Genomic DNA, 16,851 nt, shown 5'->3' on the forward strand with positions numbered 1-16,851 from the left:
AAGGCTATGCTACTGTTCATATACATGTGTTGGTATGTACTTGTGATACCATGCTAAAACCACAACCTTTTTACTACATAGTTACCTGAAGCATTGTGAGTAGAAATGCTTTCTTCATGATTCAACTTCAGGTTTGACAGTTTCCTTCTGATAGCAAGTGCAACATCTCTACTGTCTACATTTCCATGCTGCTCAATAATATCAAGAAATTTGTAGAAACTTTCAACAATTTCAGTCTCCAGTGCGCAAGATATTGAACTAAGTAACAACATGGCTGCCTTCTTTGATGATGAAGCAGAAATGATTTCATCTTGATGCTCTGGTAGTATGATATTCTTAGCAACAAAGTGAGGACACAATGATTTAGCTGACATGTTGTTTACAATTTGACTGTAATATTGTATGAAGACTTCACATTCTGATGACATTATTTCTGTATAAAAATGTAAAATTTAACACCGAGGTTTGTTATGTTAAAACTAAGGATTTCTCCAATAATGTAGACATATATACAGACATACAGTTAAAGACCAGCTCTATGACATGTATAGTTTTCAGAATTGGCCTAGCTGCTTTAATTTCCTGATGCACACAATGATTATGAACTCATCCATAACACTAACCTTCTTTTTGTTCAACTTTTGGTACTGCTGTATCCACTTTTGTAGATGATTTCAATAATTCTGAGTGAGAAAAAGCACCTGACAGTTATGACACCAATTTGAATAAAATGCAAAACCAGAACCAAGTAGGGATCTCTCTGCAATTAAAAGGGACACTGTATTGTTTAGTTCATGACACAAAATACCAAGTTGATGACGTAAAATAATAAAGTAGTGGGCAGAGTTTCTAAAACATGCTTCAATCTTGTATACCACTGTGAAAGGATAGAGATACAGCTGCACATACATAAGTAATGTCACATCAAATTTTGTAAACGTATTACAACCAGGTGGATGGTCAAAGCCATTACCATCATCATTATCAAGGTGCTACAATAGCAATTGTCATGAGGCACCTCTACCTATATTTCACCAATATTTTACGTACGTAACAAGGTCCTACTCATGGAAACTCTTAAAGTAAAAGAGATAATTGGTTTTCAGAGGCACTCAAAGGTGCTCGAGTAGTAATTTATGATGAACTGAAGCTATGTATTTATGGGGTTTTCACTTCACAATATATGTCTTTATCAACACACATTAAGCAAGAAATGTTTTATACTGCAACTGTTTTACATTAATTTTGAAAAAGCTTACTGGTTTTAAAAAACTGGTGAACTCCCTTCCTTACCAGAACTGTCCTGGCTGGAAGCGTACTTCATTTTTAAATTATTGCACTATTATGAATCAGAATGTACAATACAAGTACCTTGTTTGTCACTGTTGTACGACTTTTTGTCCTTGTGTTTTATTTCCTTTAGTTTAACTTTAATTTCTTGTGATAGTATTTTAGCAGCGTCAATCCCATAATGTTCTATAATTAAAATCATTTTAGCAAAAATATCAGTACTGCCACTCTTCATCCTAAGTGATACTCTTTCTAGTATCAGTTGAGCTGCAGTGAATGTAGTAGAAGATTTGAGGATTTCTTCATTATCTGCTAGTGAGATAACTTTGTCAGATACGAAATATGGAGTGAGATCACAAATTGGTAATATTTTCAAAAGCTTATTATGGTATTGCATGAGTAGGTTGTATTCTGGGATCTGATCACCTGCAAACAACAACAAGTAAAACTGTTGATAGTCATTGAATTTAACTAAAAGAAATTTCCTTAGTATAGTATATCATTTAACTAAATTCTTGTTATAAGTAGGTGTTTGTAGTTATGTGTCTGTTTGAAACATTCTGAATTAGATGCATAACCCATTGCCACATGACAAAACTGTAAATTAAATGTTCTATAATAATAGCAGTGCATAGAGGATGATATTGTTACGTATGTGGCAGGGAATTTTAAATATAGTTACTGAACACATAATTTTTACTCCAGGTCTATGGTGTCTTATTCATAGCATTAAATCATTGAGTGTGATGGATAGCTATGGGAGATACAGATAGCAATGCTAATACTCATCACATAAAATATGACCCGGACTGACAAAAACAGTTTTTCAATTAGTCCACAACTTGTGAATAAGGTAGCAACTTCAAACTTTGACAGCCAAACGCTGCTGCAGAGCACAATACTGTGATAACGTTTCAAGTAGATTCGTCAACAATTTGGAGAATTACGAGTTATCAAACTTGGATATTGTGAAAGCCTATTAGACTGGTTTTGTCAGACTGGGTCACAAATTTGTTTAGTAAAATTGTATTGATCTACTGTACTTACCAGTCTGATCCTGTGTAGTACAATTGTTTTGAGGTGTAGCTTGTTTCATTGGATGTAACTGTTGATTTTCCTAAAGAAACCAATTAAAGTAGACACAGCTTACATACATTTGGCTTACTTCTGTTAGCCAAACTGTGTGAGTGTATTTCAACTGTGTTGGAGTTACGCTTCCATATCTACACAATGCATAGTCTAAAGGAGGAGTCAGTTTAGTGATGGCAATGTGTTCATCTCTTATCTCTCCACACTGACAATGAAAACCATACTGGAGTCTTCCATGACTGTAATTTAATTGTTCACAAACAATTTCCAAAACACCTGCAAGAACATCTTGTACTACAAGATGAGTAGGATACTGCTGATAGTAGTCAACTTCCTTGTGTCTGATTTGGACCTCCAAGTATGACAATTTGTCAATTAATGACAAAAAATATGCACTAGGTAAGCAGAATGTGATCAAGTTACTGTATGAATGGCAAGTGTCCTTCTGAGTAAACTGATGTCTCCAACCTCTTGGTAGACGTTGTAACAGTTGTACAACTATACAACAGAAAAATCCTCTTGGTAGGAGGTTGGATACAAACTGAATCAAAAGTGGTTCACCTTGAAGGTAGCCATATTGGGATAGTATATCATCACCTTGTGACTGGCTGGTGTAAGTTGGTAGTACATAGGGAATAAAGTAGTCCTCTCCACTACCATCTTCTCTGCATATTGGAGCTATTATTTTCATCTCAACAAGAAGAGATATAAAATAGTCTTCTTTAAGCTCTTCTTCCCAATTTAATTGCTCTATTAGTTCTTTGCACAAAATTCCATTACATTTCAACTTGTTTGTAGCATGTAAATTGTATGACTGTTTAAATGTGAAATGTACTATACTGCTAAGCCGGTCAAAAAGCCACTGGTGATCAACAATCACATAATCACACAAACCAGGCACTTCAGGATAGTACAACAAAACTCCCAACAGATGGTGGTATAATAGAGCACTTCTCACTTGCTCCACATCTGTGATCAACTTGGCTTGTGAAGCAATGGAGACGCAATTCCCGAATGACATGTATGCCTTCTTGTTTCTGGAACATACTTGGCGGATTTCAAGTTCTAATAGAATCCATGTAATAGGTAGCTCATATACATCTTTGTCTGAAGACAATACTTCAACATTCCTTCGAATTACATTTGCAACTGGATCTTCTTTGCTATCATCCCCAGCAGTAGTATTGTCAACTGTAAAAAGAACACCACCACCTTTGTTTGGCCAAACTGCAGCTTTACAATCAAGTTTTTCAATCATTGCAGTTAGTTTATTATCAGTATCATGTATCATTACTGGTGTAACTTTATCTGCGTGAGTTCCAACACAACAAAGATAAGAACCAGTATTCTTGCCAGGAATGGTGACCAGCTGTGGAACTTGACATGCTGGTCTTTCTAGAGAATCATTTATTGAGGACATCAGAAACTTGATCATGTCAAAGTTAGAATACCTCAAATGATAAGGTTCAAACACATGTTCACCATGTTCACTGTACTCCACCAACACTTGGTCTTCAAGGCTCTTGGATAAATCATGTACCACAAAGTTCACCATTGGGTGGATATTGACTGTGGGTAGTAAGTGTACATATTCAGGCTGTCCTCCCGTGTCAAGTAGAGTAATAATATTTAACACTTCTCCAGGGTGGTGGAGTGGTCCATCCTCTAACTGATGTGAAGAACCAGCTGCTACAAGAGCACTTTTTACTAGGTTGTCAAAAGTTCCCAGAGTTTTGGCTCTTACTTTAGGTGTGCGTGAAAAAATGCTAAGGAAACTTTTTGGTGCTAATGATGCAGTCGGCACTGCAGTTTGACTTTCTGGTAATGGGGGATGTTTTTCAGTTTGTTTATGCACGGCAGTTTGACTTTCTGGTAACGGGGGGTGTTTTTCAGTATGTTTAGCATTAACGTTTGGTTGATTACTTGATGAATGACTTCCTTGTGCTGTTCCTAACTTCTTTGATGATAGCAGTACTTGCCTAAGATAAGCTATCTCAGAATCATCATCCATTTCAAGCCAAAGTACATCAGAATGCATTTGATTTGAGCCAACAACAACAGCTTTTTTCACTGATATAGCATGTTTAGCTTGAACCAAAGTAGTGCTGTGGTGGAGCTTATTGATCGGTTTTTTCATTAAGAGGTTGCTAAAACTAGTTTTTCCAGCTGCTCCTGAGCCAGTAAAGAGGATTTTAATAAATCGTACAGGGAGTTTTTTGTCCTCTTTTGTAGCCTTTTGAAGACTCTTTTGAAGTCTCGTAACAATTTGTTTCTGCATAAAACCAACCACAATTCAAAAAAGACAAATATACTATGCATGCAATCACAACACATTTAATGCAAATATGAGTACCATAGTTCATAGTGAAGTAGATACTTGACCATCTCAACAAAATTCCACTTACTTTGCACAAGCGTTCATTTTGAGAAAAACAATATGGGTGAAATTATACATGCTACAAAGAAAAATTATGTTTTAATCGAGCTATTACTCAGGAAAGCCAGTCTCAAATCAGATAGACCTATGCACCATTGATCTTTAATTGCCTGCTAATGGAGAGCTTGAAAGTCTTGGGTTCATTTTTGTGGTCCCAATGGCACACATGTCACATGTGTTGGTCACATCAAAAGAGGCTAATGGAAATTGTAATATTTGGAAAATTTTACAAAGCACTAAATTTTACCCTTAATTCTTATGAAATATGCATTAAAACAGCCTAAAAACTACTTCTTGTCCATTTTGTAGCTTTAGCTTGGTCCCACTGATCAGTTAAATTTTTTGAACAGCCATTGTTTCTTGCCCAATAGAAAATACATGTATTTGCATTATATACAAATAAGGCAAAAGTACCCCCATGAGAATCCATAATTTTCCCGACAAACCATACATAAAAACAAAGTCCTTGAATTTCTCTATACAATGGCATCTGAACAATTGTTGTAACTTTTTCATAGTGGCAGTTGTTAACAGTTGACTCCACCATAATGCACGTTCTATACAATTTTCTATGGAAGAAATTTGTTACTTTAGTATGCAAACCTTAAAAGTACAGTGGGTTTCCCTTACCAAATTTGCTAAACTTGGTCTCATTCAATGAGTTGAATTGTACAGATTAAGAATCCACCTGAACAAATGGCTTAACTGGTCATTCTACAAAGATACGTCACGAAACATACAAAAAACAAGGTTTTTCACAGTACAATTTTGTACCTGGATGCGTAAATTCACCATACAAGGTTCTCTCCTCTCTTTTCCATTGGTCGCTATACAAAACCTTACATATCACTCGATGCGCAATTTATCAATGATTCTGATAAATGCAACCCCATCTCCATAAACTGAAGTATGCAGAAGTTATGATGCGTTGTTTAAAAGACGGTGTTATTTTCCGTAATTTTAATTCATAAAAAATTAAAATTACAGAAAATGCGACAAAGTTTTTGATATGTCACTTGTTTACGACGCAGTAGACATAAAGAAGAGCATAATAATTCTCTCAATAAAACTTCCATCATGCATGTATTTGTAAGTAACCACAGGGCTAAAACCAGATTTTTGTTGATTAGCCAATCCATGGTAAAAATTGTAAGCTCATTCTCAATGCTGTAGACTAATACAAATGGAAATTATGACAAGCATTTGCAGTTAATTATTTTCAGTATAGTTGCTGTACAAATTAATTTCATTGTTCTTCCTACTGTATAGCACTAACGTTCCAAAACTACTCACCACGACAAGCAGCTGAAACATTGGTGTTCCATCTCTTGGAAATGGTAGATTATGCTTAGAAAAAAGAAATCAGTAATTTTGACAAAGTAAATACATACTGCATAGGTGGTTATTTTTGAAGGGTTTTTATTTTCGGGTATTTTGAAGAGGCTCTTCTCTTCGAAAATAAATTCCCAGGTCCTGTTGTTATTCAAAATTAAATTCTCACAAGTAAAAATAATGTGTTTTGATGTGATAGAACAACGCATATTTGCTCGTGTATTCTTGACAAGTTTAAGCTCAGTATTATTAATAAAAGTTGAACAGTATCATTACTGCATCAACAGCCAGTAAACTATCCATAATGGCCATTGTTGGGAATCCATACCATTTGCTGTTGCTGTACCCTGATCAAGCCAATTGACTCGCCAGTGGCTGCCATTAACTACTCCACTTATAACTCAGTCTTCTTTCCAGTGTGCAAAAGTGGAGATTATTCTGTCCTTGATTTCATTAATAATGTGAGTACACGAGCACATGTAGACTCTACGTATTTTGTAATTTGTGACATGAATTTCTATTTGTTTGAAATCCATCTGTACTTCGAAATACAGTATGCATTCTTCGAAATTAAATCCTTAAAAATTCAGATTTTACTACTACAATAATTTCTGCTTCAAAACTAGCCAGCTATATGTTATGTTTTTGCTGAGATGGCTACAACTATAGCATCAAAACTGAACCAAACATACTTGCTATTGTATACATATGTGTACTTCAATGGGAATCCTTTGCATTACAGTGCATGCAATGAAGACTCTTAATCAAGAATAATGCAATTAATTGGGTGATACCCTCTGAATTTCAATATTTGGTGTATCTTGTTTTGTATCATAATTGATGGTAACTCATTTGTACTATTTTATTACAATCAGAAGTCAGTGATGTTTAGTAAATACCTAAACAGTGCATGAGTATATGCAAAGACATACATACCTTTTCATTGCTCTGTGTAACCATTCGTTGTTTTAGTGGTTCATACTCCCTTGCCAAATCAATAGGAGTTTTGCCAACCTGTGATAATAGTTGTCCAGTATCATGCTATGCAACACTGAATATGTATGAGAGATATATGCAAATATATACACCATATGCATGTATATTTGTGACTGAATTTTGGCCCATATGAGTGCACGTGAAATGATTAGAATTTTCACATTTAGTGGGTTGCTAATAAGACCATGACATCAAATATTGAGCTTGCAAAACTGCTGCTCTGGCTATGAATACCTACAAAATACAGGCAATCATACCATATTGTGGGAAATTTTCGAGGGATGAAACTTCGACAAAACTGCATAATACGATTTTCATAAGAGTTTAAATATGTTGATTTAAATCTAGTTAATGGAGCATGCACTTGAGCATTTGTAGAGTTAGTGGGCTCTTATTGGAATAATCATGCATGCGCTGTAGTCAACACGCGAGGGACACGCTAAAGGTCACTAGACAGCACTCAAGTCTTAAGATGCTAAGAAAAATTGCCAAGACGTCTACTACACACCGAAAAGGGACACACCAGAAACCCCCAAATCAAGATAAGGGCGACGGAGCACCACCCCGCGGATTACATCAGACTCGACAACAGAATCGTTCCATTAGCCGAAAGGGGACAAGAGAAGCGGATGAACCTACCAGTAAACGACCAAGGAAGAACCCCAAGTAAACAACTAACAGTCGTGTTACAACTAGAACTAGAGCTAAAGCCCAGAACACACGGCAGCAACCCGACAACGATCGCTCTGAAGAGCAACAAATGCCCCGTGCCACTCCTACTAAGCAACGCCAGCCATCACGAAGTTTAACTGAAGCGGACATCCCACGGATAGTGGACGCCTTTATTGAAGCTCAGGACAAACGCTGCCGTCGACGTCAGATCCAGGACGCGGACGAGGAAGTGTACTCTGAAGACGAAGATTCAAGTATCTTTTGGGAGGATCCTTCAGCCGATGAGGAATTCTCTAGTAAGGACGTTGTACTTAACATGCAATATGTGTTAGTCACTCAGATAGATATTTGTATAATAAACATAAGCATTTGTGCATGTTACATTTGTGCATGTTAAGTTTATGCATGTCTTTGTATGAGTAAGCTTGCCTGTTGTTGGTTCCCCCACCCCTCCACCAACCTGCCAGTGCAGTGCCACTTATGTTCACGACTCACATTCCTGTACTTTCCCAAGACCATACCCCTACCCCCCTCCCCTCCCATCTCACGGCCCCTGCCAGTGCAGGGCCACTTCTGTTCCCGACACATTCCCATACTTCCCCTGGAATGCCTCCCCCATTAATTAAGCACAGTAGTGTGCTGATTTCACATATACATATTATATGGTAGCGTAAATCAAAAATGGACTTGTCTTCCATCATCTTTCATCATTCATTGCAGTGGCAGAGAGTGATGAGGACCTCACGGAGCAGCTGGGTCATGTTGGGACTATGTCAAGCAAACACTACAAGAGGATAGATGCTTCATCTTATGTTAACATTGGGGCCGGCTGCCCACCAGTTCCTCTATGGTTAGCCAAAAGGATTGAGTCAGGGACATTTATAGAAATGGCAGACCTTCTACCAGAACGTTTAGGTGAAAATCAAAAAGATTCCCACAGGAACAAGTGCCAGAAACGATCACTTACCATCCTGGAATGGCTTCAGTGTTTCTCTACATATGTATCGGTAGTGGCAAGGAAGCACCCCGAGCATATCGCAGACCTCATGGGCTACCAGTCGTTAATCATAGAGGCATCTATGGAATACAAGGGTGACTGTTGGGCTGGATATGACCAAAGATTTCGTCAGCAGGCCGCATCACGCCCCGACATTACCTGGTCTACTAATGATTCAACCCTGTGGTCGTTGGCCTTCACAGGTCGTGCAAAAGTCTCCAGGTACAGCTACTGCTTCAGCCTTTCCCACCGTTCTGCCGATTGTGAGCTTAGCCCTGATCAACCATGCACCTCCAGCCAAACAACTCGTAAGATCTGTTTTTGCTGGAATGAATCAACTTGTACCTTTCCCAACTGTAAATACGACCACATATGCTACATATGTGCTCAAGACCCAGGAAATTATAGCGTAGCCCACATAACCATCAACTGTCCTCAGTGGGCTACTCTACCTCACGGACCAATACAGCCACTTTTTCCAGGAAATAGTGGTCCAAGACCCTCCTCCTCACGTAATTAACTAAACAAACAAAACTGCTTAGCTCAGGAAACAACTCCTCCTTTTTTTTGTTATACATTTAACAATGTGTCATTGATCATAGAACATGTTTACAATCAATTAGATTATGTATTTATTGTTTTCCTTTATACATTGATGCTATTACTGTATCATATAGACTCCATGTTTTACAATTCAGCTTTATATAATTATATAATTCTTCTTTAACAGACCCGCAATCATATGAAGATTGGCTCCCACTGTGGAAGAAACACATTGTTCATATCCCGAATCACACTATCCTTCCCCCCTCTGTCCAACACATTACCACGCCACTCCAAGCACAGAACTGGAATCATTTCCTGAAGACATATCCAAATCAAGAACTTGTCCAGTACTTCATCACCGGGTTGACTAATGGCTTCAGAATAGGTCTTACTACCATTGTACATCTACGTTCAGCTAAAAGAAACATGTCCTCAGCCTTGGCACGACCATTAGTAGTCGATGAATATCTTCAAGTGGAACTAGAGCATAGCAGAATAGCTGGACCATTTCCGCCATCCCAATGCCAGGGAGCTCATATCAGCCGGTTTGGAGTGATTCCAAAAGGCCATCAGCCAAACAAATGGTGCCTAATTGTAGATCTTTCACATCCATCTAGCTGCAGCGTCAACGATTCCATTCCAAAACCCCTTTGCAGTCTCAAATACATCACAATAGATGATGCAATTCTGAAGTATGGGCCTAATACCCTCTTGTCTAAGGTGGATATAAAAAGTGCCTTTAGACTCATTCCAGTTCACCCAGCTGATAGGCACCTGCTGGGAATGCTGTGGCGTAAGCAAGTGTATATAGATAAATGCTTACCATTCGGCTTACGTTCCGCTCCTAAGTTATTTAACATTTAGCAGACTTAGTCTCCTGGATCGCCGGTCAACATGGAGTTTCATGCATGCTACACTACCTTGATGATTTCCTTCTGATGGGCCCACCACGCTCATCTGACTGCCAGCAGGACCTTGACACCTTCATCCAGTTGTGTTCTTATCTTGGGATCCCTCTAGCATCAGAGAAAATCGAGGGTCCTACAACTTCACTTTCTTTTCTGGGAATCACCATCGACACATCCCGAATGGAAATGAGACTTCCAAAGGATAAATTAGCAAGAATACAGGAAATGCTTTCGCAGTGGCTTGGCAAAAAAAAGGCTACTAAACGAAAGATCCTTTCTCTACTCGGCCACCTTCAGCATGCCTCAAAAGTGGTGAGGTGTGGCCGTACCTTTACAGCCAGAATGTATGTAACTGCAGCGAAACTCAAGAAACTACATTTTTATACTCGGCTGAACAGACAGTTTCGATCTGACTTAGCCTGGTGGTACACATTTGTACACCACTGGAATGGCTTAAGTATCCTACGCAATCCTACCATGGCGCCTAGCACCCCAATTGCCATCCAGACCGATGCTTCAGGATCATGGGGTTGTGGTGCAGTTTATAATCACCGTTGGCTTCAACTAAGGTGGTCAGATGAATGGATGCACCAACATATCATGGCAAAGGAGCTTGTTGCTGTTGTCATAATGGTAGCTGTGTGGGGTCCATTATTAGCCAAACAAAGTATCTTACTACAGTATGACAACCTCAGCCTGGTGACCTCCATTAACAAAGGCACAGCCAAGCAAACACTTGTAATGCACCTTCTTCGCAGCCTTTGGTTCTTTACAGCCCATTATGACATAGCTTTGACAGCCACATACATCCTGGGCGTCACCAACACTGCAGCTGATCAACTTTCACAAAACCAGATGTCTCTATTTCACCTAGCAAACCCAAGAGTTGCCAGATGACCAGCACCCATCCCAGCATCATTACACAAAATTCCTTCCCCGTCTGGACCAGATTGGACTTCATCACGATTCAGAAAACTTTTCAGAAACACTTTATTGCAAGTAGTTTAAACCAGTTTTTATTTGGTTACCATGTATTGTAATTTTGCACTAACTGTACTTCTTGAAATATGTGATAAATAATGCAAGCACTTTCATGCCTCACATCATAATGATGTACATTCATTCAACACCTCTTTGTCCACAAAACAATGTACGTAGGCATAGATCTACACTTCATGTGACCCCCTTGCCTTCTCATATTATAGGTGTCACAACGCCAGAGCTGTATACAGCTATGAAAAAGTACTACTCCCAAGGTACTGCCCCAGCTACCCGGAGATCCTACAAGGCAGGTACCAGACAGTACATGAAATTCTGCCAGCAATCCTCCTTTCCCAGCATCCCTACATCAGAAAAGACACTGCTACTGTTTGCTACTCACCTAGCTACACGTGGTTTAACTTATGCCACAATCAAAGTGTACTTGGCAGCAGTTCGGCATTCACATGTTACAGTGGGATACCATGACGCCTTTGATTCTCATTTCACTCCTAGAGTTCAGCAACTCTTAAGAGGCATTCACAAAGAAACTTCCAAAACGAGACGGTCCAGAAAATGTCTCCCAATTACTCTCAAGATAAAGCAAAAAATCAAGCACCATCTAAACAAGCAGCCTTCAACGTACTAGGACAAATTGCTGTTGTGTGGCTTTCTATGGCTTCCTCCGCGTAAGCGAGTTCACTGTTCCATCCCAACACAGCTATGATAAAGCTTATCATCTCTCTCTTGCCGACCTGACATTAAACAGCCGATGCTTGCCAACAGTAGTACAGCTACACATCAAACAATCCAAAACTGATCCTTTCAGGGAAGGAGCATTCATGTTTCTCTCCAAAAGCAACAGAGGCACATGCCCAGTTTGTGCCATTGTGGACTACCTCATTGTACGAGGAAAACGGGAAGGACCACTGTTTGTTTGGCCAGATGGTACCATGCTCACTAGAAATCTCTTCGCATCAGCACTGGCAAGAATTCTGCGCAACCTGAATTTGACCCCTCAACTGTATAATACACAAAGCTTTTGCATCGGCGCAGTTACTTCAGCCAATCAAGCCGGGTTAACCCCCCTCCAGATCAAGGCCTTAGGTAGATGGAGGAGTGATGCCTACCAAAGATATATCAGGATAACCCCTAATGAATTTGCTACCATGTCCAAGCAACTTAACTCACATGACAGCTAAAGCACATTTGTTTATGCAACTGTATGCTAACACAAATACATATACTTGTATGCTCCCCATGTTATAATTCCTTACCACTCATCTTCCGCTTGGGTGAAAAGACAGCCCAAGCTGCCTTTCTGTGGCCTACTCACTCAAGCTATTTAGTGGTCATTTGGGGTGCTTAGGTTAACCAACGGACGTCATAGGTAACCTAACACCTAATTTCCAGGCTCAGAACTAGTATCAAGTTTACCAACTCCCCCAGCAGGCAAAACTCCGGCACATCTACCAAACCCACCACAATCATTGATAGTGGTGTCATGCCCAGTGACGTTGAAGCAGTGCACAAGAAGATAAGGTAAGTAGGTGTGATGCTTGTGCACTACATTAAATAAGAGTTTAAATCTGTTGATTTAAACCTAGTTAATGGAGCATGCACGTGAGCATTTGTAGAGTTAGTGGGCTCTTATTGGAATAATCACACATGCGCTGTAGTCAACATGAGGGACACGCCAAAGGTCACTAGACAGCACTCAAGTCTTCCCACCCCTCCCCTACCCATTTGTGTGTATAGTGCATGTACATTAGTATACTAATCACTTGTTAAACATAGCCTACACAATCATGGTAATCATTCCAATAAGTCAGTGGCCTCTATTATTGATGTGTATCTACATATTACATGATAATTTGGTTGCCTTTGGTCCTGGTGTTCTTTTGTCTCCTTTTTCCTTTGTCACAGGATATTGCTGATACCACAGAGGAGGTCAGATGTCATACTGGTATTAGACAGTGGTTGAAGGTTGGGTGTTGCCTCACAGTCACAGTATCACTTTGCGTTCCAGAGCTGCCTCTGGACAAGGTTGACAGATGTGTGTGTATGATTGTGTCTCTGATTCTCCACAACTTCTCATGCCGAGTTACCTCAAAACAAGGCCAAACACATCAGTTGGGACAAGCAGCGTATTATTCAAGGTCTTCATTGCCTTGCATTCCACAGCGGCCTCTGGACAAGGCGAACCTCACGTAGCTACACACATGAGCAAATTCTCCATCCCAATTAGATTGGGATGTGACAGTGCCGGAGTTTAGTTTATGCCTGCCTTTCCCCATTAAGCCATACCTATAAATAATGTTATAATGTAAAAGATAGGTGGCCTACTCACCCAAGCTATTTAGTGGTCATTAGGGGTGCTCAGGTTAACCAACGGACATCATAAGTAACCTAACACCTAATTGCCAGACTCAGAACTAGTATCAAGGTTTACCAACTCCCCCAGCAGGTAAAACTCCGGCCCATCTACCAAACCCACCACAATCATCGATAGTGGTGTCATGCCCAGTGAAGTTGAAGCAGCGCACAAGAAGATAAGGTAAGTAGGTGTGATGCTTGTGCACTACATTAAATGGTTTTAAATTCACGAAAGTCTAGAAAGCGGATAATAGCTATGTGTATAAACTGAAACATTTCATGATTATATTTTTCATGAAGCTATCATCACTCTTGAAATTCGTGAAAGTATCATCCCTTGAAAATTTCTGGCTATACGGTATAAAAGATTTTAGGCTTTTTAGATGCAAAATATTCAAGGGGAAAACATTCACGGTTGGCAGAATAATCATGAAAACCGCAAATGTTTTCCCCCTTGAAAGTTGTGATTTGATTATTAAATATTTTAGGTGTCAAATGCACCAATATGGGTGATTTTCCAAATTCAGTCACATTTATGAGTGAATTAGGGTGTGTTATTGACTGCAACATAGGCTAATGGGGTGACACTCTGGAGAGGAGAAGTTGCTTTTAATGTTATTGGTTCCTACTCTGGCTGCCTGGAGATGTGGTGGCAGGCATGGAGTTCAAGGTGTCAGTGTATATCAATATCTCTGGAATTTCCTGGTCATGCTGGGCAACTCCTAGTATTATACTGTTATGTATCACTAGAGCAGTTTGTTGGGAGGATGACAAGTACACAAAAAAATTTGGAATTTTCAACTAGCGTAGGGACCATAGCACATCGATAAAAAGTGCTGAAACAAGTTGGAGTAGTCCATGATATTAAATCACAGTAAAACAATAAGAAGTGTTATATCCCTACTGTGCATTTCCGTCTACTTGTTTGTTAACTTTTTTGTAAATAATTTTATTATGACTGGTGAACCCACGCATACTGCATCTGAAATGGCGCCGCGCGCCCCAGCTACAGTATATCAATTATCGTCTGAAAAGTGAAGTATCCATTACGCTTCGTTGTCAGCTATGTTCAACTCGTTACACAGCAATATGAATCAAGAACTTTTCCGGAAGAACCTCTACAATCTACGCATACCAAAAGAAACGGTGCTGTTCCCCAATTTTATATTAATTATCGTCTGGAAAGTGAAGTATCCATTACGCTTCGCTGTAGGCTATGTTCAACCCGTTACACAGCAATACGAATCAAGAACTGCTTTAAAAGTGCCTTTGCAATCAAAATAGCCACTATGAAAATACAGACGATTTCCGGTTTGAAGGGAAGCCATCACATGCTCGCGCCAAGTCGACACCTTTCCCTGTCAGCAAAGATGAATGGGACACAAAGGAGGACACTGGTAAGTCCATGAAGAATGCATTGTACATACTGCGGTATGCCAAAAGGCACCTGTCGGGCCGAAGCGACTTCGAACAGTGAAAAAATCAAGCTTGTAGCTTTAGCCGTTATTGAGTTACGCTTGTCTGAAGGCATCAGTCAGTTACTTACTTACTTACTCAGTCAGTAGAAAATTCCGTCAAATAATTTTTTTTAAAATTCCGTAGCAACTTGTTGAAAGCGTTTCGGGTCGATCTGAAAGCTTGTTTGGGCTTAGTTTTACCTGACCAATACTGCCTCACCATCGTCAGGGAAAATTGAGGCTGGTTTTTGGGTGATTTTATTTCTTGGGCCATGTCTACTGCTTCGTGGTCCCTACTATACAGTTACTATCGTACTGTATGATAAGGACGACTCCTTTAGCCAACTTGATAATTTCAGAACTTTGGAGAGTGCCTTGTTATCCTTTACAATTTCAATGCCAGTGTTGGTACAAGGAATGATGATTATTTGGAGTGCCATGGTATGGTGGGGCCACATGGATATGGAAAAGTTAATGATGATGGAAAGGAACTGCTTTCCTTTTTGTCCTGCTATCAGGCTACTGTGTATGACACGATTTGAGCAGAGAAATGTGTGCATGCAAATTTGGCAACACCCTGAATCTAAGAGATTGAGCTATATTAATCTTTTTGCTTATGAACCAACAAGGTGGGAGCTTTTTGTAATACTGACTATACCATTTTTTGTGTCAAGTTACGTGTTGGGAGGAGGAGGCATTATTGTGGTGTGTCTGGAAAGAAAAGTCACTCAGAACAACGATATGCTGTTGAAAAACTGAATCATCAGGACTCTAACACCATCCATTATTTTGTAGCTGTACTTGACTGCTTTGATGATCATCGGTAGAATGACGGAATGGTAGAAGTAGTGGTAGGTGGTATGAGATGCTTAAACTTATGTAACCCTAGCTATGTTGTGATGTAATTTATTGTCTAGCAATCAATTAAAGTTAACATGAAAGCTGGGTTACGATCCTGGCGGTATTTGTAGATAGATATACACATACGCACTCCCAAGGGAGTAACTGGATGAAGGAGCTTGACTGGTTTATGGGCTCACGTGAATTACACCTGGCTTGATAAACACCATGAGGCAAGTGCTGAAGAAAACTTGTTGCTGCCGCTGCTGCTGCTGTTAAAGATTCTGTGCTACAAAACCATTAAAGGATTTTGTGCTAAGATTAAAACTACTTGTTTGCATAAATTTTGCTGCTTGTTGCTGGGTACAAACCATTTTAGACCCGCTGCTGCTGATTAACCTCACTATACGACCACACCTTACGTCTAGTAAGTTAGTAGTTGCGGTTCACAGTATGTATTTTGTATGCCATTTTCTTTCAGTATACACGACAAGATGCCTTGCACACGCGGCTGCCAAACACAATACATTTCTCCAGTTGATGAGCCATCTGCCAACTCAACAACATCGTCTACTTCGTCATCCATTACTGTTGAGCTATCCGCCTTAACTACAGTGGTGTTAAGAACAAGGCTGCGGGAATGCAATTTGCCAGCGTGGGCAAATTGAACAAGGCAGCTTTTATTGAGCGCCTGCAACAGTCAGCGTTGCTGGACGAGCCAGGTACTCAATGCCAGCAATCCACTGATTCTGCCACTCAGCAAACACACCCTGCTGACAACATGGTCAACTCACCCCGTAACAACCCAACAGCCGGTAACAACCCAAGTGCTGCCACCACTGATTCTACCAGGGAGTTAACAATGTACCAACAAATTTATTAGCTCAACTAACAACCTATCTCCAGCGGGCCACAGAACTACAAAACAACCTG

General features: G+C 39.7%; 1 protein-coding gene across 1 annotated transcript in view; it reads right to left on the reverse strand.

The window, feature by feature from the left end:
• LOC136258014 (uncharacterized) overlaps positions 1 to 16,851 on the reverse strand; it is a 29,875-nt gene that overhangs the window by 7,038 nt on the left and 5,986 nt on the right. The window contains exons 2-7 of the mRNA XM_066051313.1: positions 7,085 to 7,162; positions 2,456 to 4,651; positions 2,338 to 2,407; positions 1,372 to 1,716; positions 624 to 683; positions 86 to 433 (exon numbers count right to left, since the gene is read on the reverse strand). Coding sequence (XP_065907385.1) covers positions 86 to 433; positions 624 to 683; positions 1,372 to 1,716; positions 2,338 to 2,407; positions 2,456 to 4,651; positions 7,085 to 7,162 — 3,097 coding nt within the window. The remainder of the gene's footprint in view (positions 1 to 85; positions 434 to 623; positions 684 to 1,371; positions 1,717 to 2,337; positions 2,408 to 2,455; positions 4,652 to 7,084; positions 7,163 to 16,851) is intronic.

Source organism: Dysidea avara, chromosome 6 (assembly GCF_963678975.1).
Source record: "Dysidea avara chromosome 6, odDysAvar1.4, whole genome shotgun sequence".
Lineage (NCBI taxonomy): Eukaryota > Metazoa > Porifera > Demospongiae > Dictyoceratida > Dysideidae > Dysidea > Dysidea avara.